We start from the raw sequence: 20760 nt of genomic DNA on the forward strand, positions 1-20760 counted from the left end.
GCCGAAAAAATACGACCGCGGGATTTGGGGAGGTGTTACTTTGCGCAGCTTTCTCCATGTTCGAGAGACTTGGAAATCTATCCGTCGGCCGTGGTCCTGTAACTATACAAGCGTTTTAGAAAATCTTGAATTCACTTAAATATTCAGTATTTATTAACTTACACTAACCATTTTGCATCCTGAATCCTCTTTGTTTATAGCTTACTCCGATTCACTGGTTTGATTTTAAAAACGAGCGGCCGAACTTTATTCGATTTTTGGGTTTTCTGTTCTTCTTGCAAGTCAATGCAAAATATCTTCTAAGTTTGAAGTTTTTGTTTCAAAAAATTATTCTTTTCAGTTTAAAACATTTTTCTTCGATTAAAAGAAAATTTACTTTGTTTCTAAGAAAATATGCAATTGAACAAATTTCTTTTGAATCAAAGAATTTGTTTGAAATCAAAGTCCAAAGTAATTCAATTCAAAAAATGTATTCTTTCTTTCAAAAATTATTCTTTTCAATCAAAACTATAATTCATTGATTCAAAGAAAACAAGAGCTGGATTAAAAAAAATGAATGTTTTGAATCAAAGTCAGATTTAATTCGTTCCAAAATTCAAGTTTACTCTGCATGAATACACGGAATCGTCCATCTTGTGACAGGCAATCGTAATCATAGGCATGGTAGGCGAACAATTCGCTGTCAAAAAGCGCTCCGTCTCCACCCCCCACCAATGAAAAACTTTTGGTACTCCTTGCCTACTGTTGCTCAATATGCAACCACCCGTAGCTGTATAGGCACGCTGGTTATTACTTTACAAAAGCGTTGCCAGTAATGATATTTCACAACGTCGCTAGTTGGCAAGGTTGCCGATCACCAGCGCGAAAACTTCGGATTTCAACTTCAATGACAATAATACGACTCGTATTAAGTCTACACTGCAATGCTAAGAATGGCTCATCACCACCATCACCAACTGCGCCGTATTGTCGTAAATAGATGATTTCTCTGGATTCAATTTCGTAAACGCACTTGAACTTGTCCAATATCAGTTTTTCTTTACATTTGTATTTCGGCTTATGGTTCATTCTCTCCATGTTAAACAACTAATAAATTCAATAGGTTTAGATTTTAAAGTGATTTCCATACCCGTTTTATTATTTCATGAAGATTTTTATATTTTTTAAATAAGATCGGGGTTCATTTGCTGAACAATCACACAAGCACACTGTATCGCAACATTGTTGGTGGAACCAAATGGGAAAGCATGTTTCTCTGCCAGTTCTCACTTCAGATTTCGGATGCATTTCTGTCTGGTCCATTACATCGGGTGTGTGTAGGGTGCACTTGTTTTCCCTCCACCTTTCCGCAAATGTGGTCACCTTTCTTCCTTCCGGATGTCAACATGTGTGTGTGGTCAGAAATTGGCACGTTCCCGCCCCAAGAGGAAGACGGCCACGGCCACTTCATCATGCTCCAAGGAGCCAGCTATCAATCCCTCGGAAAATACTAACGTTTGTTGTCATCGTGCTGGCGGCATTAGTTGGGAACCTAGGACTTCGATTGTTGGAGGGATTCTTACGATTATGGCCAAGGAAAAATAAGCAAGACAGCTCCGCAAGACTCAGCTTGCATTCGGAGGAGAAATGTGTTGTCGCATCATTGAGCAAATACCTACCCTTCTAAGAAACATAAGATGTGCACAGTTTTCTCAGGGTTCATGTGCCGATTGGATTTTACTGTCAGCACTGGACACCACATCGGAGCATTCATTGTGTGGACATCGCATGGGGGGAGCATAATTGCATTTCGTTTTAGGGCGATTGATACGTATTGTAAGGATAGTTTTGAAGTGAAATTGATTGTTAGATTTCAACAAAAATAGAAAACAAAACCAAGAGAATTTCAAAAATTTTGAATTTAATTTCACAATATATCCTAAACAGAAAGAATTTGCGGTTTAAATCCGCACAATACAAAAAAGCCCCTTCAAAACGATAATTACCGAAGATTTGAAAACTGTATCCGGAGTAAAATTCATATACTCAACCTCGCCATGAGGAGAACAACTTTTCTTCACGGCTCCTGAGCATTCGACTGGTTTAAACCGTCTCTTCAAAAAGCCACATGTGAAGCTTCACAGCCATCGGTCTAAACTTCCGGGTTCCTAATCCTGGAAACAACTAGAGTGTCTAGTGCCGGTTCAAATCAATTTGAAAATCTCCAGACCGAGAGCTCTCTTGTTGGTCTCCCCCATATGCCGGTATCTACCAACTGTAGTTGTGGAAAAGTGTTGTGTTGAACTTTTGGGAAAATTGCAATTGCCGGGCCAAGTTTGAGGTTAATTCTGGCTGACGCATATCCGCAACGGACCACAACAGAGACTGACTGATACATGGGATGGGATCCCGGGCAGCAGAAAAAAAACTAATGGAACCGCAAATTACCATGTCCAGCTGACCGAAAAATGGGCTGTTGAAAGTTTCACTTCTTTTGCTGCAGAAGATTTTTTTTTTCGGGAAGATAAATGGGTTTGTTGTTTTGGAATGTCAATTAGAATGCTGTCATGTTCCGAACAATAAAATTCAAACCAATTTTTTGGCTTATCAATGTTCATTGAAAATAATAATTTAATTCTTGAGTTCTTGAATTCTTGAATTCTTGAATTCTTGAATTCTTGAATTCTTGAATTCTTGAATTCTTGAATTCTTGAATTCTTGAATTCTTGAATTCTTGAATTCTTGAATTCTTGAATTCTTGAATTCTTGAATTCTTGAATTCTTGAATTCTTGAATTCTTGAATTCTTGAACTCTTGAATTCTTGAATTCTTGAATTCTTGAATTCTTGTATTCTTGAATTCTTGAATTTTTAAATTCTTGATATCTTGAATTCTTGAATTCTTGAATTCTTGAATTCTTGAATTCTTGAATTCTTGAATTCTTGAATTCTTGAATTCTTGAATTCTTGAATTCTTGAATTCTTGAATTCTTGAATTCTTGAATTCTTGAATTCTTGAATTCTTGAATTCTTGAATTCTTGAATTCTTGAATTCTTGAATTCTTGAATTCTTGAATTCTTGAATTCTTGAATTCTTGAATTATTGAATTATTGAATTCATGAATTCTTGAATTCTTGAATTCTTGAATTCTTGAATTCTTGAATGCTTGAATTCTTGAATGCTTGAATTCTTGAATTCTTGAATTCTTGAATTCTTGAATTTTTGAATTCTTGAATTCTTGAATTCTTGAATTCTTGAATTCTTGAATTCTTGAATTCTTGAATTCTTGAATTCTTGAACTCTTGAATTCTTGAATTCTTGAATTCTTGAATTCTTGAATTCTTGAATTCTTGAATTCTTGAATTCTTGAATTCTTGAATTCTTGAATTCTTGAATTCTTGAATTCTTGAATTCTTAAATTCTTGAATTCTTGAATTCTTGAATTCTTGAATTCTTGAATTCTTGAATTCTTGAATTCTTGAATTCTTGAATTCTTGAATTCTTGAATTCTTGAATTCTTGAATTCTTGAATTCTTGAATTCTTGAATTCTTGAATTCTTGAATTCTTGAATTCTTGAATTCTTGAATTCTTGAATTCTTGAATTCTTGAATTCTTGAATTCTTGAATTCTTGAATTCTTGAATTCTTGAATTCTTGAATTCTTGAATTCTTGAATTCTTGAATTCTTGAATTCTTGAATTCTTGAATTCTTGAATTCTTGAATTCTTGAATTCTTGAATTCTTGAATTCTTGAATTCTTGAATTCTTGAATTCTTAAATTCTTGAAATCTTGAATTCTTGAATTCTTGAATTCTTGAATTCTTGAATTCTTGAATTCTTGAATTCTTGAATTCTTGAATTCTTGAATTCTTGAATTCTTGAATTCTTGAATTCTTGAATTCTTGAATTCTTGAATTCTTGAATTCTTGAATTCTTGAATTCTTGAATTCTTGAATTCTTGAATTCTTGAATTCTTGAATTCTTGAATTCTTGAATTCTTGAATTCTTGAATTCTTGAATTCTTGAATTCTTGAATTCTTGAATTCTTGAATTCTTGAATTCTTGAATTCTTGAATTCTTGAATTCTTGAATTCTTGAATTCTTGAATTCTTGAATTCTTGAATTCTTGAATTCTTGAATTCTTGAATTCTTGAATTCTTGAATTCTTGAATTCTTGAATTCTTGAATTCTTGAATTCTTGAATTCTTGAATTCTTGAATTCTTGAATTCTTGAATTCTTGAATTCTTGAATTCTTGAATTCTTGAATTCTTGAATTCTTGAATTATTGAATTATTGAATTATTGAATTATTGAATTATTGAATTATTGAATTATTGAATTCTTGAATTCTTGAATTCTTGAATTCTTGAATTCTTGAATTCTTGAATTCTTGAATTCTTGAATTCTTGAATTCTTGAATTCTTGAATTCTTGAATTCTTGAATTCTTGAATTCTTGAATTCTTGAATTCTTGAATTCTTGAATTCTTGAATTCTTGAATTCTTGAATTCTTGAATTCTTGAATTCTTGAATTCTTGAATTCTTGAATTCTTGAATTCTTGAATTCTTGAATTCTTGAATTCTTGAATTCTTGAATTCTTGAATTCTTGAATTCTTGAATTCTTAAATTCTTGAATTCTTGAATTCTTGAATTCTTGAATTCTTGAATTCTTGAATTCTTGAATTCTTGAGTTCTTGAATTCTTGAATTCTTGAATTCTTGAATTCTTGAATTCTTGAATTCTTGAATTCTTGAATTCTTGAATTCTTGAATTCTTGAATTCTTGAATTCTTGAATTCTTGAATTCTTGAATTCTTGAATTCTTGAATTCTTGAATTCTTGAATTCTTGAGTTCTTGAATTCTTGAATTCTTGAATTCTTGAATTCTTGAATTCTTGAATTCTTGAATTCTTGAATTCTTGAATTCTTGAATTCTTGAATTCTTGAATTCTTGAATTCTTGAATTCTTGAATTCTTGAATTCTTGAATTCTTGAATTCTTGAATTCTTGAATTCTTGAATTCTTGAATTCTTGAATTCTTGAATTCTTGAATTCTTGAATTCTTGAATTCTTGAATTCTTGAATTCTTGAATTCTTGAATTCTTGAATTCTTGAATTCTTGAATTCTTGAATTCTTGAATTCTTGAATTCTTGAATTCTTGAATTCTTGAATTCTTGTATTCTTGAATTCTTGATTTCTTGAATTCTTGGATAATTGAATCTAGTAAGGCAATTTTTTGTACTGGGATAATTTAGCACTTGGGAGTTGGGAGGGCCAAGCTTCTAAAATGGGACATTTTAAATTCTCAAAAGATGCATTGGAGGAGCCAGCAGTTTCAACCAACTGATAATGACATAGACATCCGGAAGGCCCCTAGGGTGAATTTCTTGCTACAAATAGTAGCCCAGCATCTAGTTCGCACACTGTATTTAAATTCTGCATCTTTTTCACACTTCTTTGATCCCAATATGCTCAGACTAACGAAAGAAGCTATATATTCTCGTCTCGTTGCATTGAACAGAGGCGTATCAGGGGTTTTGTAATTTGGGAATGAATAATTGTTAGATCCATATCTCAAGCAGTCAAAATTGTTCGATATGATTGAAGTGGCTTAGGTATCCATGACAAATTTGAAAGAAATATCGATCAATTAACATCCCCTTGGAGCTAAAGTCTCCTTCTATTTATGTCTGGAAAGCATAGGAGCAATAAACAGGAAAACCAGATTGCGAACTGACAAAGTGTACGGTTTTAGCCGCTGGATCCGAGTAGAAAAAAAAACTTTTCCAGTCTCGGATGTCCCAAGTTGAACATTCAAAATGTTTTCTGCACAGAACCCCCTAATGTTTGTTTAGGAACAAGTTGCACCGTACTAAACGGTATGTTTTATCATATTGGGGGTTAAGCAATTTGAACCTTTCTCCGTGTGTTGATAAAACGCAAAAAATAGCCCACCGGTTCATCTATTTGTGTTGGTCCACGCACACCCGGCAAAACGGTTCGCCTTCATTAGTCTGGGAAATATTGCACCGGAGACAGATTGTTTGGGTAATGGATTGGGCCATACCTATCTGTTTTCCTAGGATCTTACGTGCGTGTTCGGCTGGTGAAGATTGTGAAATATTTGTCGGACCAAGGCGAGCCTGAAGACAGCTAGGAAAAGGTGCATATTCATTTGAATAAGAAACTGAGTGAAAAATATGCATTTCAAATTGCATTCAATCAAGCTTGCCTTTAAAAAAAAATATCATGAACATTCAAATGCAGACTCGTTGGCAGAGACGATAAACTTACATTTAGAGCTGAACTGAATGTTCGGTCGGCAGAACATTTGACAACCAAATTTAAAATTAGCTGAATATTTGACTCAAAGAATAGTGGAATTACCTAATAATTAAGTTTAGAACAGTTCCATCGAAATTGTCAAGATTCCTATAACATTTTAAGGGTCTCAAAAATGAGAGGGAACCTCTAAAATAAACAAAAAACATGTCTTCATAATTCAAGAACTGATTAAGCAAACGAGAACATTGTTTGGCATGGGAGGGTATTTAGAAGAAGAAGGTCCCTCATAAATTGTTTGCATAGTTCGAGAACTAATCAAGGAAATGAGACAAATTTTACTTACGCGAGTTTTTGGTTTTAAGAAATGCTATGCTCTCAATAATTTGGTAGTCATTCATTTTCCATTGCAGGAATAAGAACGGAGGAGGGCCAACCATACATTTTTTCATGACTCGAGAACTTATCAAGCAAACGGAATTGTGATATGACGATAATTAGTAACGAAAATTGTTTCTATCATAGCCCGAAAGCGGTGATTCCATATAAAAAAAATAAATTTAGGCATACTCAATAAACTTATGGAGCAAACAAGAACAGATTCTAAATTTTATATTAAAAACAATAATTTAAAAAATTATTAAATCATATGTCGAAAATAGAAAAAAAAAATTACAAAAACATGAATGATTTTTTTTAATGCAATTCGATAACCAAGCTCCCACTGACCATACGACTGGACACTTGAATTCATTTTCTGGATAATATTTCCAACAGTACGCAATGTCGATTCCAGAGTGCGCATCGATCGATTTGAAGAAATGCTATCCTAGTAAGGAAACGCCACCCAACTTTAAAAAAAAACAGACAATGTCTACGATAAAATTGGTCTAAACAGGTAAATTTTTCCTACAGGGCATTTTTTGTAAAATTTTCAGGTTCGCCACCTGCTGTCGGTATTGCGAACCTGCAAAATCTGACAACAAAAAATTAGACAGGAAATGGTTGAATTTTTGTTCTAAGTATCATGTCAGTGTGATCAGAGGTATAATGTTGATAATAAATTCAAAATTTCAAAAAATTTAATTGATATTTTTCATACATTCTTTTTTTTTTATCTGTAGCAAACTATAGGGGAGAGTGGGGAAACTTGATCCCCTTTTCTTATTTTCATCATATTTTTTTGGAAAAATGCAGCAACTTGCCGTCTTTTGCATTTTCTGACAACGTTTAATTTCAAGTTAATATGCACAAAAAGTGAGAAGCATTTTCGTGATTATGCCCTGCCTGACCCTAGGCAAAAATCTAGTAAAATCCAAAGATAAAAGGTTCGTTGACTTTTTTTGCCATATTAGTTCTTATTTCACAGTGTGTAAGTATTAGACAGAGAGCATTCTAAAAATTTGTCTGCTACCAAGAAACATTGCATTCTTTAAGGCGCAATTTTCTAGTTTTAAGATAAATTCAGTAGTTTTAGTCTTTTTCATCAGATAATTACTGGACAAACATTAATTATTGGACAGATATTAGTTATTTCATGATAACTAATGATCACGATCCATTCAGAAGAAAATACATCTTTTTGGAGATGATAAAAAAAATCTTGAATTCATATTTTGTCAAATTTTCCAAACAAAGTTCAATACAGGGTGGCCACAGAACCGGGAAAACCGGGAAAAATTAACACAAGGAAACCGAAATTCAGTTTTGGTTCTAAGATGAGGGATTCAACCCAACATTCTAAATTCAATTTCCAAGTCAGAATTCAACAGTTCAAAAATGTGTTAGAAGAATGTCATAAGTTTGGAAATGTTTAAACTACTCTCTGATTTCTCTTCAACTACCTCTAAATAAAAAAAACTCACTAATTTTACCGAAACCTAGTGTTCAAAACTGCCTCAAAGAATTAGATGAGAAATTTAAAAAGTCTCTTAAAACTTGTTCAAGTATCGCACATCGTGACAATTATTTGAAAAAAAAAAACTATCAATCATATAGAACCAAGCAAATTAATGTTAAATTTCGTATGGAAATGTAAAAAGATGCTAATATTATAATTTTCCAGTGATAATGTTCAATTTAAGAGTTAAACACAAGACATTAATTTTTATGTACAACACGATATTTTTTTGTTGTTTAATTATAATAAATTTGACATCGCTGAAAATTTGCTTAGTTAAAAAGGAAACCATCTCCTATCAAACACACTGTTTGGAAAATTACCTTTTGTCAATCACTGGTCTTAATTTACCCAGAAAATTCCAAATTATACTTTTTAAAGCTTGAATATGTTAAGATTCCTTTGAAAATTTGCGAAAATTTCGAATGAACTGATTATTAACCTAATCCGTGAAAAAATTACAATAAAATTTAGAAAAATCCAGTTAAAGTTTTTCTTTTTTCATAAGGGTCTTTTTATGTCGGTAGAAGACACTATTTAAATTCTTCAAAAATTTTAAAATGATTCAACATTGCATGGTACTTAAAAAAAGACCCATGTCAAAATAACAGAATTATTGCAATGATACTGATTTTACACTAATTTACAGCATTTTTGAACTTAGTAAACTGAAAGTCATTTTAAATTTGAAATCGAGCGCTAAATCCGATAAGAGATAAAATCTCAGTAGAACAGTTTTTGAGGTATGCTTCAAATATGAAATTTTGGAATAATAAAAAAATACTTGTGCTAGATAAATTTTCGTTAGAGAAATTTTTGTTTCAGCGAAAGTTTCAGACTCGATGGTAACATTTAAAAAATCTGATTTTCTATAGGATTCTATTCTATTTAAAAGAAAGATTTCAAGTGGTTATTTATCAAAATCGGTTGAAAATTGAAGAATTTCCGGTTGCTTTTCCATAACAGTAATTTTTGCAACTTTTATTAATTCAACGTACTGCAGTATACTAATAATAGTATAGGAAGAATTAAACATGGTAAATCTCATTCACTCGAAGTCAAAATTTTTTATTATCTTACCAGAAGGTCACATGCCAAATTTCAAAGTCTCAAACGTGGATAGGCATTATGCTCGGAGGGAACATAAAGTACTGGTTTTTAATTATTAAGTATTCTCTGCACTAGCCGATTGTTTTTTATGATTTATTATTTAAGTTGAGACAAATATTTCCCTTGAAGACTGTAACACGATTGGACTTGAAATGAAAAAGTTATTGCGTTATCATCATGATGTATTTTACACAAAAGTAATTTTAATATTATAAATACCCAATATCACCAGAACTAAATTTGACAGAATCTGACAAATGATTCGAATTCAGGACGGCACAAAAAAATTGTGAAACAAAGGCTTTACAGATTTGAAAACATGTACATATCATATTTTTATTGTAATCTGCGTTTTATAACCTAGCTCATAGTTTCTGAAAATTGTATGTACCCTGTTGTTTCTTTTCAATTTTTAAAACCTTATCTGTTCACTTTTTAACTTGTTGGTTTTAGCTTAACATGTTTTTGAAGAAATTTATAAGATTTGTTTTCCTGATATGGGGGTTGTTTCCAAGCAAACATTACAAAATATGTTTTAATTCTATTTTTAACCGGAATAGGTACCTAATTTTCATAATTTTACCCCGAGAAATTGACATAAAATAAAAATATATGTTGATCACTTAACTGTTACTTTTTTAACTGGAATCAAAACCACATTATTCTGCATAACAAAGCTAATCCTCTACTGAATGAAATGTGATAATGTTGAAAATTTCTTTTGATGGAAATATTTTTATTGCCAAAAAATACTAGATCTGTTTTTCAATAATTTTTATTGTTAATGTACAAAACCAGTTTATTTTAATTATAAATTTGGTTTGAAATGTTTGACAGAACATAATAATGCTAAAATATTATAAAAAAAAAGTTCAAATCCAAATAGGCAGTCGTATGCAATAGAGGATTTTAAAATGTTTTTTATTTTTGACATTTTATGGCTACTACAAAAAATCATAGTATTCCTTTTTAAATTTCTTTCAAAATTAGCAATTTCAATATATCAAAGTGTTATCTTGAACTCATAATAAGTTCAAAATATTTAAAAAGTACAGGTAGTTTAATTCGAGTATGAATCAATTCAAACTGCAACATTCAATTTTACTACGCCTTGAAAAACAAAAATAAATGTTTCTTATTTTTATTGATTTACGATAGGGGAGATGAGGGCATAACGAGCACCCAGTGCATAATGAGCACTCTTTTTTTTCTACATGAGTACGTATTTTCTTAAACAAATTTTCATAAGGATTTGTTGCGTACTATCCATACTTTTAATTTTTCACCAAATAAGAAATATCCTTCTCATCTTTACAGAAATATTAAATAATAACCAGCTCCAGTGACGAAAATATTGTAATTTGTGAGCACCACCAAATAAGCTTTAATGACCTTTAAATCATCTTGATCTGAAATGTACGCACTGCAACATGATCTACACATTGTTTCTCAATTTTCAACATCATACAATTTTTCAATTTTCACTTCAATCAATTTTAAAACGCTTTTTTACTTTAATTTGTTCACTAGAGGCGAACAGAGCACTATCAATGGAGGCATAATGAGCATTTTATGCCGGGGAATCTAGCAGCGAATTCAAATCGATGAAGTCAACTGTATAATAGAGCTACAGCTTGGCTTGTTTCGTCTGTCGATTTGGCCTATTAGTAAGGTGTCGGAGAGGTTATCAGTAGACTCGTGTTCGATTCCTGTTCGGGGGTATTGTTTTTTGCACATACCATTGATTGATTTTTTTTATTGTTACATTATACGACTAATAGGATCAAAGCATCATCCGTCAAACAAAACACCAGAAACATAATGTATGAGCATGTGTTAATTCTTTGAACTCTACAAACAGACCTAGATTATTTTGTTATTGCTTTGTTTGATGAATCTACGCCTCACCGTTTAGTGCAATCATGATCATGAATGATAAATGAAAAAAAAATCACCTCGACCAGGAATCGAACTCGAGCCTACTGATTACCTCTCCGACATCTTACCAATAGGCCAAATCGTCAGACGCTACAAGTCAAGCTGTAGCTCTATTACTCAGTTGACTTCATCGAGTCGAATTTGCTGCTAGAATTCCCTTCAGAGAACGCTCATTATGCCTTCATTAATGGTGCTCATACTGCCTCGGGGGGTTCATTATGCCTCTACAGTGACTGGTTTTCAGCTTTCGGCAAAAAATTTAAAATGCATTTTTAAACGTTTTTATCTTCTTTTTCAAGTTTCATCCAATTAGGCAATAGACTATTTGAGTTTCTGAACACGAAACAATGATGTAACTCACATATTACAGCTATTCTCTATGGTTAAATAAGCGTTTTCCTTAAGGTGGCCATTATGCCCCCCATCTCCCCTACTTTATTGATTTTATTATAATAAATTGAAGTATCATAATTTTGAATTCCTTTTGCATTTTTTTATTCATCCTGAAACTGAAATACCTTCGTTTAAATTAAAAAATAATCAATGAGTTCAATGTTTTAAATTTTGTCTATGTCTCAAAATTTGATATGCTGCTGAATAATCCTCAAAACTGTTTAATAATGACTTAATAACTTGTTGGCCATATTTTTCAATATTCACGAGGCAAAAACCATGTTTCATGAATGGTTTCTAAGTAGTTATTCATTGCAACAAGTTTTTATAGCACGAGTCGTAAATTGTCGCAACAGAGTGGTCTTTAAAAATTTGGCGTCCTGAACTCGAATTTTTTGTCATATTTTGTCTATCGCATCCAGTTTTACTGATAAGGCGTTTAAGAAAATCAGTTTAATGATAAATCAATCATTGATAACGTTTTATTATTTTTTACTTCTTTGTTGAAGACTGCAAAGCGTTTTAACTTATACTTTAAAAAATTTCTATGATTCTTTTTGGTTTGAAATTTCATCGGAATTTCGTATCAACACGAAGAAAATAAATAAAATTTCTTTAACTTCTAAGTCAAAATAACTTGAAGTCTTCGGAAAGTTTATTTAGCTAAAAACTTAAATTTTTAAAATCATGTTTTATTCTACAGTTGCTATTTATCTATTGCGAAACTCCTAATAAAAAGCTGGGCTTTTCACGGTTAAACATATCTCATTTTAGCCCAGCAATCAGCCAATAGCAACGCAATAAATGATTGGTTTTTTTTTTCAAAGTTAGCAACTTAGGCAAATGTACTTTTTATTAAAACTAATTGACTAGAGGATTAACATGAACGAAAATTTCTATTAAAATAGGAATTTTATATATATTTCAATCTTTTCTGTTAAGGGGAATGTGGCATGTTTTACATTTTTAAAACCAGTACTGAACTTCTATGAACGTAAAACATAGATGCAGAAATTTATTAGACCACTTTAAATTTGATTTCAAAATCGTTTTCGTCTCTGATCAGAATTTGATGCTTTGGGGTGACATTGATCAGTCTCTATTCTGCCCTAGGACCTCCCACTATTTCCATTTTAATTTTTTCTTCAAACTTAACGATTTGAAAGGGTTCCTATCCATTTGTTCAATACGGGCTTACTCTTGGAAAATGTCCTTAGTTTTTAAATATCAAAAATTTATCATTCATGACTATAAAAATAGCACTATAACTGTTCATATAAAAAGTTGTTCTTTCACATTAAACAACCCGTTTGATTCTAAATGCTTTTTGGAATCATCAGGAGAGCTTTTCGTTTGCGAGTCTTGAAAAAATATTTTTTTTTAAGATTTTGAAATTAGATTTTTTACACACAGAAAAAAATTTCAAATACAAACCAAATATTGCCTATTTGATACTCAATTAATAGGCTTTCGAACGTAAAAAAAACAGTTTTCCAGATTCCAAACTATTGACTGAGTTATTGATCATAATGTGGCAAAATTTATTGTTAGTCAAATTTACCCCGGTGATCAAAGTTACCCCGTTTTACGGTATCTTTCTTTTTGAACTTCAATCTGCATAAAAGACGGAAAAAATACTCAGTTAAATTCCGATAGACCCAGTCCAAATTGGCGAGACTTATGTTTGAAGCCTGCCATCAGATTTTGTACAATCACCTTACCAATTTCTTCGGCGCAGGCAGAATGCCAGTCTGCTTTGAACTGCTTCTCGCTGCTTACAGTTTTTTGGGTCGTCTTACGGTTGTCCTTAACTATCGTCCAATATTTCTCGATAGGGAAAAGTTCTGGTGTGTAGGAAGGGTTTTTATCCATGGGCACAACCTGAATGTTGTTAGAGACATACCATTCCATAACCTTTTTCATAATGACAGGATGCCAAATCCGGCCAAAACAGCACAGACACGTCATGTTTCTTCAGGAAATGCAGCAAACGCTTTTGAAGAGACATTTACGTAAATTTCCTAGTTGACTGCTGCAACGAAAATGTCGCTTTACAAGCCTCAGGTAAAGATTGCTTCCCAAACGAAATATTTCTTGGAAAATTTGATAGTTTTATATGCTTGAAAATGTCTGCCACCTTTCCCCATCCGGATGTTGTATAAAACTTTTGTCCCGGAAGCTGACTGAAATCTGCCTTGGCGTAGCTTTCGTCGTCCATTACCACGCAACCAAACTTTGTCAACAATGCCGTCTAAAGCTTTTGAGATCTTGTTTTTGCCGTAAGGTTTTGCTTTCCATTGCGATTAGCAGTCACTACCTTCTTAAAAGTCGATAGTTCGGATCGTTTTTAAGCTTCATGCACGGTTGAAGACGATATTTCCAACTTATTGGCGACATCTCGAACGGAGATTGGAGAGATTGGAGAGATTGAAGTTCGCTTGAAAGTGCTAGCTACTCTCCTGTTCGTCACTGCGTCTCCCGGATTTCAATTTCCCCAAGATCCTGGCTTCCTAGTTGTCGAAAAACGTTCCCCGAACACTTTTATTACTTTGGTGACAGTGGTGGTGAAAAACCTGCAACGGTTTTGCTACTTCTGCGTGCGTGTAATTTGGATTTTCACGACGCATGTTCAAAATTTTGATTCATAGTTCCTCTCTCTTGGACGCTATCTTGAAAACTAAAGGCCTAATGTCGAAAGCTAAATGGAAGCATCAATCTACACAATGTACACATACACCTACAAATTAGGGGTGTTCAGGATTTTTATATGAATGATGAGAAAAAATACGGCGAATTTAAGTTAACTACTTTTTGATCCGAACACCCTTTAGAGATTAAATGAGATGAGATACAAGAACAACTTCGTCAAAAACGATTTTACCCTAAAATTTGCAAATGGAATTTATTCAACCATAGCCTTAACTGTTGTTTTAGTAGTATGAACTGTGAAGCTAAATTATGTTCTCTCTTTTTTCCTTCCAGATTCCTCGCCATCTGGTGGCCGCTGAAGCTACAGATAACGAAACGCCGGGCCCGGTTCATGATCGTGTGCATATGGATCATCGCACTGGCCTCGACCATCCCGTGGGCGCTGTTCTTCGAGCTGGTGCCCATCTTCCCGGACGCCCCGGAAATTAAGCTGTGCGTCGAGGTGTGGCCCCCGGGAACCGATGGGGCACTGTACTTTCTGCTCGCCAACTTGGTGGCCTGTTATCTGCTGCCGATGACCCTGATCACGATTTGTTATATACTGATTTGGATTAAGGTGTGTGGAAGTAGTGTATTGGGAAATGTTTTCTTGGGAAGTAACTTGTTGGAAAAATGCTCTTACAGGTTTGGAGGCGATCGATACCGGGTGACTCAAAGGACGCTCAAATGGATCGGATGCAGCAGAAGTCGAAGATCAAAGTTGTTAAGATGCTTGTTGTAGTTGTTATTTTGTTTGTACTATCATGGTTGCCGCTGTACGTGATCTTTGCCCGGATCAAGTTGGGTGGTGCCCTGGAAAGTAGCGAAGAGGAGCTGTTGCAGATTGCTACACCGATCGCGCAATGGTTGGGGGCGTCGAACTCCTGTATCAATCCCATTCTGTACGCCTTCTTCAACAAGAAGTATCGGAAAGGATTTGCCGCAATCATACGATCGAGAAAGTGCTGCGGTCGGTTGAGGTAAGTTCTTTTAGAGCTTCTGTTAAAACTTCAAAGTGGTAATCTGTGGTTCCTATTGTTTTCAACAGATACTACGAAACAGTTGCGATCGCGTCGTCTTCGACGAGCACCCGTAAGTCGTCGCACTACCACAACAGCACCAAGCAGCGGCCTCCCATGCAGTACAGCCCCTCGATGAAGTCGGCCGATGCGGTGTCGTACATCTCGTACGAAGAGAAGGCCGGCGGCAGACGACATCACGCCATCAGCAAGCAAGACAGCAATCTTTCGCGGCACATGTTGCTGAAACAGGACAGCAGCATATCGAGACAGACACTGTTGAAACAGGACAGCATCGCCTCACGATCGGGTACCGTAAAGTTTCAGCATAAGTTTTAATTTCCTCTCGGTTTATCTATTGTTTTTAGATTTATTTTTCGTATATATTTGGAAGCATCTCATTACTAGAATTGTAAATCGTAATATTGATCTGTTTAGGATATTTACTGAAAAACAAAAGAACTGAAGTGATACATACGTATAAGAAATATCTAGCTGGATTTAAAGCGTAATCGCACTGAGTTATACTGAACTGTCTTTCTTGTTCTCTTCCTTTCTGTATCTGTCGCTGTCTGGCTCGTCATCATCATGCATCGTACACCAACCACCACTAACCATAAATCAACCCATACCTCAATACATGCTCATCCACTATCAATAGCAGTGCTCTATCGTCAAGATAGCGACAATTCGCGACAGATGCTTCTGAAGCAGGATAGTAATGGGTCACGAGATATGCTTTCGAAGCAAAGTTCGGCCTCGGACTCGATCTCCCGTCAGGACAGTCAAATCTCTTACATTGAACCACGCAAGGGTATACTGTGCAAGCAGGATACCCAGATCTCGTACATTGAACATTCAAGTGCCAGCAAGAAGTACTCTGCATCGCTCTCGAGCCAGGACAGCGTCCTGTCAATCATTGAACACAAAAGACACAAACTCGTTAAGCAAGATTCTATTTTCTCGATCAATGAGCCCAAATCAGGTAAGCCGAAATCTTTTCTTACTTTTCGGTGTCCAAGCACGACCCCTGCACGTACTAGCACGACATTCCCTAACGCACAACCACCAAAACCACTAGAATCAACTCTAGCATGTCTAGAACTTGAATCGACCAATCCCACCACTAGATGGCCACTTTACAAGGCACGTAGTCGATGTCCATCAGTTCGTCATATCCAAAACCACAATCATCACCATGACCACCACTCAGAATGTAACCAACACCACCAAAACCACCTTCACCACTATCATCAGTACGGTGGACGCCGCACGTCGTCTGCGCTGTCGCCTCTCCCGATCAACACTAATCGACGGCACCCTCTATTGTTCTTGCTCGTTGTAGTTTATGAAAGCGCAGCAGGACCTCCAGCGAACAAGCGCCACCAGTTGGTAAAGCAGCACTCGGTAATCTCGTTTGCTGACCAAAAACCGGGGGGCAGCCTTACCAAGCAAGACTCCGTAACAACGATACACCGGGCCAGCAACGGCGATGGTCCGTACATATCATCTATCCTGAAGAAGACAGACTCACAGTGTAGTTCCGCATCGCCCATCAGAAAGAACATTGGCTTTTTCAATGGATAAGGTTTACAGGTCTTGCACGAAGATGTACCATGCCATCGCTCTCGATGGTGAGAGCATGTAGCACTACCTGCCTAAGCCCGTAGTGATCACTTCCAGTCCAGTCCATGATACGTATACCAAACGAATTTTATTCCTACAAACCTTATTAAGGACCGTTTACAAAGATGCTGCCCAGTCTGAGGTTGTTCAGCATCCCGGGGCTCAGCTCACGTTACATTGATTCGCGCCGCGAATACGGTAAACTAACTGCCCTTTTCCCTCGAGGCACTTTCCATCCAGGGACACGTCAATCTATTCCGAAACCTATGAGAAATTACCCACCGCACCCACCGTTGTAGTGAAGCTCTATCGCACCGATCACCCTGCATATCTTCACGTTGAGCTGGAAACTTTCTGACCAATCAATCATTTTTGAACACAATCAAAGGCTATTCCTGGACGTTCTTCATCCCTCTTTTCCGACAACATCCAGGCCATCTAACAAAGCACAAATACAAAACATCCCCCTAAGCAGGAAATGGCAATCAATTTCGTACAAATGCTTAAGACGCTCTCAATCTTGAACGCATACTAGAGACTACAACCTCATCTCTCACCTCTTTCTTCAACTGAACCAAACGACAACACCATTGCATTGCCTCAGTTTCATCCAGCACACAGTCATCCAATAACCGCCTACTGTAGTAGCTAAGATATCACAACAACACGCATGCATCAAAACAGAGCAACCCATCATCGAGATGCGCAAAGTTTACTTCTGGTACATCCTTCGACGCGACGCTCATTGAGCAACTCGAATGAGCGAAACAAAAACGAAATAGTAGTTCTACCGTTTGTTTGCAATTCGATCAAGTTTGTGAGCAAACACTAGAATAATTAAATTTGAAGAAATCCTGGCTTGTTCCCGAACTGTAAACGGAAAGCAAGAAGGGCGGCGCCTAGCGAAATTAATCAATGGTAAATGTAATAGAACAAAATAAAACTAATAACAAATGTCTGTGTTGATTCAGTTTGTGTTTGTATGTGTAATGTTTTTGTATCGAAAACAAAAATGCTGCTAAACAAATAAACAATAGTACTTATACGAACAAAGGAAAAGTAAACAAATGAACTAGTGAAATTTGTTGGTTGCAACAGTGCGCTCGAAGCAAAGCAACAGGAAATCAATGCTAAAGTCGGCGCATTTCGTTAGTGTAGCAATCTCATAGTATAAAGCAAAAAATACAGAACCCAAAAAAAAACTAACCGTCTACCGACAAAATAGTAGGTAGATATGCGCATTTTAGCCAGAACAAACCAACAACAACAAATCTGTCTACATTACCTACCATTTGCATACATACAAACATACATACTACTACACATATGCTAACTTACGAACGAGAGAATGAGCTTTTCTAACGCTAAGGTAACATAAGCTTTACAACAAACAAAAGAAAATCCAACAAAGAAAGAGAAAAGAGAAGAAACAATGAATCGAAGAGTACAATTCGAATCGCGCTGGTGCGACGTTGGCATCGCATATAAGGTATCGAATAATGATTGAAACTTTTTACCTTTTATTTTACAGAAAACATTTTGAATGTTGATCCTTCAGTTGCGTGAATCGATTGTAATTTCATTTGAATGTTTTTCGATGTTTGGTAACATTGTTTGTTGTAAATTTTTTCTAAAAGAATCCTGTAAATGTTGAACAGACGGTGATGATAAAACTTGATTTTTTATTTTCCGACACTGGCATTTTGATGAACCTGAATAATATTGAGATCAAATTTTGATAACTGATCTGATCAAGATCTACCTATGCTTTCTTCAATTAGAACAGAGACGAATGTTATGCTTGTTCGTGATTCATAAATGACTCCTCCCTAAAACTTTTATGTCGGCTACCAAGACGACAAGAAACGAAATTTTGCGTTATTTTTTTGTTTAATCTTTTAGGTATAGTTACTGATCTTACACAGAAACTGCGTTTTCTTTGATGTTCCAGAACTGATGAAGTTTATTGCAACTTCCTCAGTAAGACCTCGCGTATGATATCCAAGGTGATCATGCTAGCAACAGTGGCCTTACATTTGTTCAGCATCCACAGGAGGGGTTTAATTTGGGAAACAGGATGTGGTCCTTCGAGCCGGATCCAGTTAGATACAGCTGCCTACGATTGCCGATTATTCCAACACCTGCCCTGAATCGGTCAAACCCAGGAGAAGCCGCAGTTTGCAGAAACGTCCAGATTGCAGAGCTTTGGTGAACGCATCCGCATGTTGGTTTGCTGTTCCTATTGCTACGATCTGCAGCCTTCCTTTCATGCCGAATTTCTTCAACACACGACCCACAGCGACTTGTTGACTCAGAGATATCGAACCAGCAGTCCGATCTTGTTTCCGAGAAGGTGGTTAATTTCCCCAAGGTCCGTCATCTGAAGATTTTTGGAAAGTTATAGCTTGATCTGCTTCATCAGCTCCAGACGATCGCAAACGATGAGCAGGTAGTTAAAATGGATGACTGATATATCATTTTGCTGTGGTGTATACGCTGCAGTTGGTTCAACCTAGATCCCTTTGGACTCGTCAAACTCCTGGTCTTTGGAGCAATACTCTCAGCCGTGATCCACAGTCAGCTTCGAAATCGAATATCCTAGAGCGACCGTTGCCTTCGCTTGGTACTCTCGGAACCGTTGGAATTCCTCTGACTTCTTGAGGGGATAAACTACCGCGAATTGCGTGAAATCGTCAATAAACGATACAAAGTACCGAGAAACATTCCAAGCTGGCGGTGTGATAGGACCAAACACGACGGAGTGATTCTCTCTTAAGGTCTTGAACCACGAACTCTAGTACCCGAGAATGGTTCTCAGCACTGCTTTCCTAGAAGACATACCTACATCACAAAATCCCAATTTACCTAGTTCCTCGATAAATGTTACCATGTCGTACTTTTCTTGCTTCTTCCCAGAGAGAGGATTTTCGCGAAGATCAGGAACAAACAACACATCTTTCAGAACCAATTAGACGCCTTCCTTATTGATGCCCGTAATTGTACTTCGATGCAGGGATATCAGCGACTGATCGTCTTTCGCCACATTGGTGATAACCGGTGTCTTCAGCTTCGTAATGTCAGCGAAACAGTGTTTCACGTTCACGAGGTGGTCCGTGGCCCCAGAATCCAATTTGAAGGACACGACACCCGCCTAACGTTCGGAAAAACTCCTTCCGGTCATGAAGGATATCGCTTTACCTCCACTTGCAGCATTAGCTTCAGCTTGTCCGTGCGACGTAAGCTTGACACGACAATCTTTGGCCTAATGTCCCTTCTTTTGGCAGTGTCTGCACTTTTCCGTGAACTTAACGAACGTCGTCCTCTGTTTCGATCATGAAAAGCAGTAGGTTATTCCTGGTTGGAATCTGCAACTTGGTCCGTTTTCTTTAATTCCTCTGCAAGGAGGCGCTCTCGAACAACGTCCAGTTTCAGATTTTCCTCTCCAAGATTCTACAAAACGGTTACTAAGGTATCAAACGATTAGGGAAGAGCTGAGCGATAACGTCGTTTTCTTCGAGCTTCGCTCCGGTCAACTTCAGCTGACGAATAAGCTCTTCGAAGATCTTCAAATGGTCCTTCACTGACGATCCTTTAACCATTTTCAGCTTCGCAAGTCGCTTTCGGATGAAGGTCTACGAGGAAACGGATTTCTTGTCATGAACGTTCTCTTTTATTTTTTTTATACAAGATGGAAATTTAACTTCAAACCATAACAGCCTGGTGTTTGCTGGCATGAGTGGGTTCGTCCCACTAAAATCACCTTGGGCTTCGTATGTCAGATGTGCCCTTTGGTTTCACCCTATGATACATAAAAAAAAGACCCCG

At 35.9% G+C, this 20760-nt stretch overlaps 1 protein-coding gene across 1 annotated transcript in view; it reads left to right on the plus strand.

The window, feature by feature from the left end:
- The window catches only part of LOC129750886 (neuropeptide SIFamide receptor-like), a 430127-nt gene extending 412006 nt beyond the window's left edge, over positions 1 to 18121 (plus strand). Inside the window, exons 4-8 of the mRNA XM_055746036.1 lie at positions 14585 to 14867; positions 14936 to 15270; positions 15339 to 15619; positions 15971 to 16294; positions 16655 to 18121. Of these exons, the coding sequence (XP_055602011.1) occupies positions 14585 to 14867; positions 14936 to 15270; positions 15339 to 15619; positions 15971 to 16294; positions 16655 to 16896 (1465 nt within the window). The 3' untranslated portion in view covers positions 16897 to 18121. The remainder of the gene's footprint in view (positions 1 to 14584; positions 14868 to 14935; positions 15271 to 15338; positions 15620 to 15970; positions 16295 to 16654) is intronic.
- Positions 18122 to 20760: the final 2639 nt, after the last annotated feature.

Source organism: Uranotaenia lowii, chromosome 3 (genome assembly GCF_029784155.1).
Source record: "Uranotaenia lowii strain MFRU-FL chromosome 3, ASM2978415v1, whole genome shotgun sequence".
Taxonomy (NCBI): domain Eukaryota; kingdom Metazoa; phylum Arthropoda; class Insecta; order Diptera; family Culicidae; genus Uranotaenia; species Uranotaenia lowii.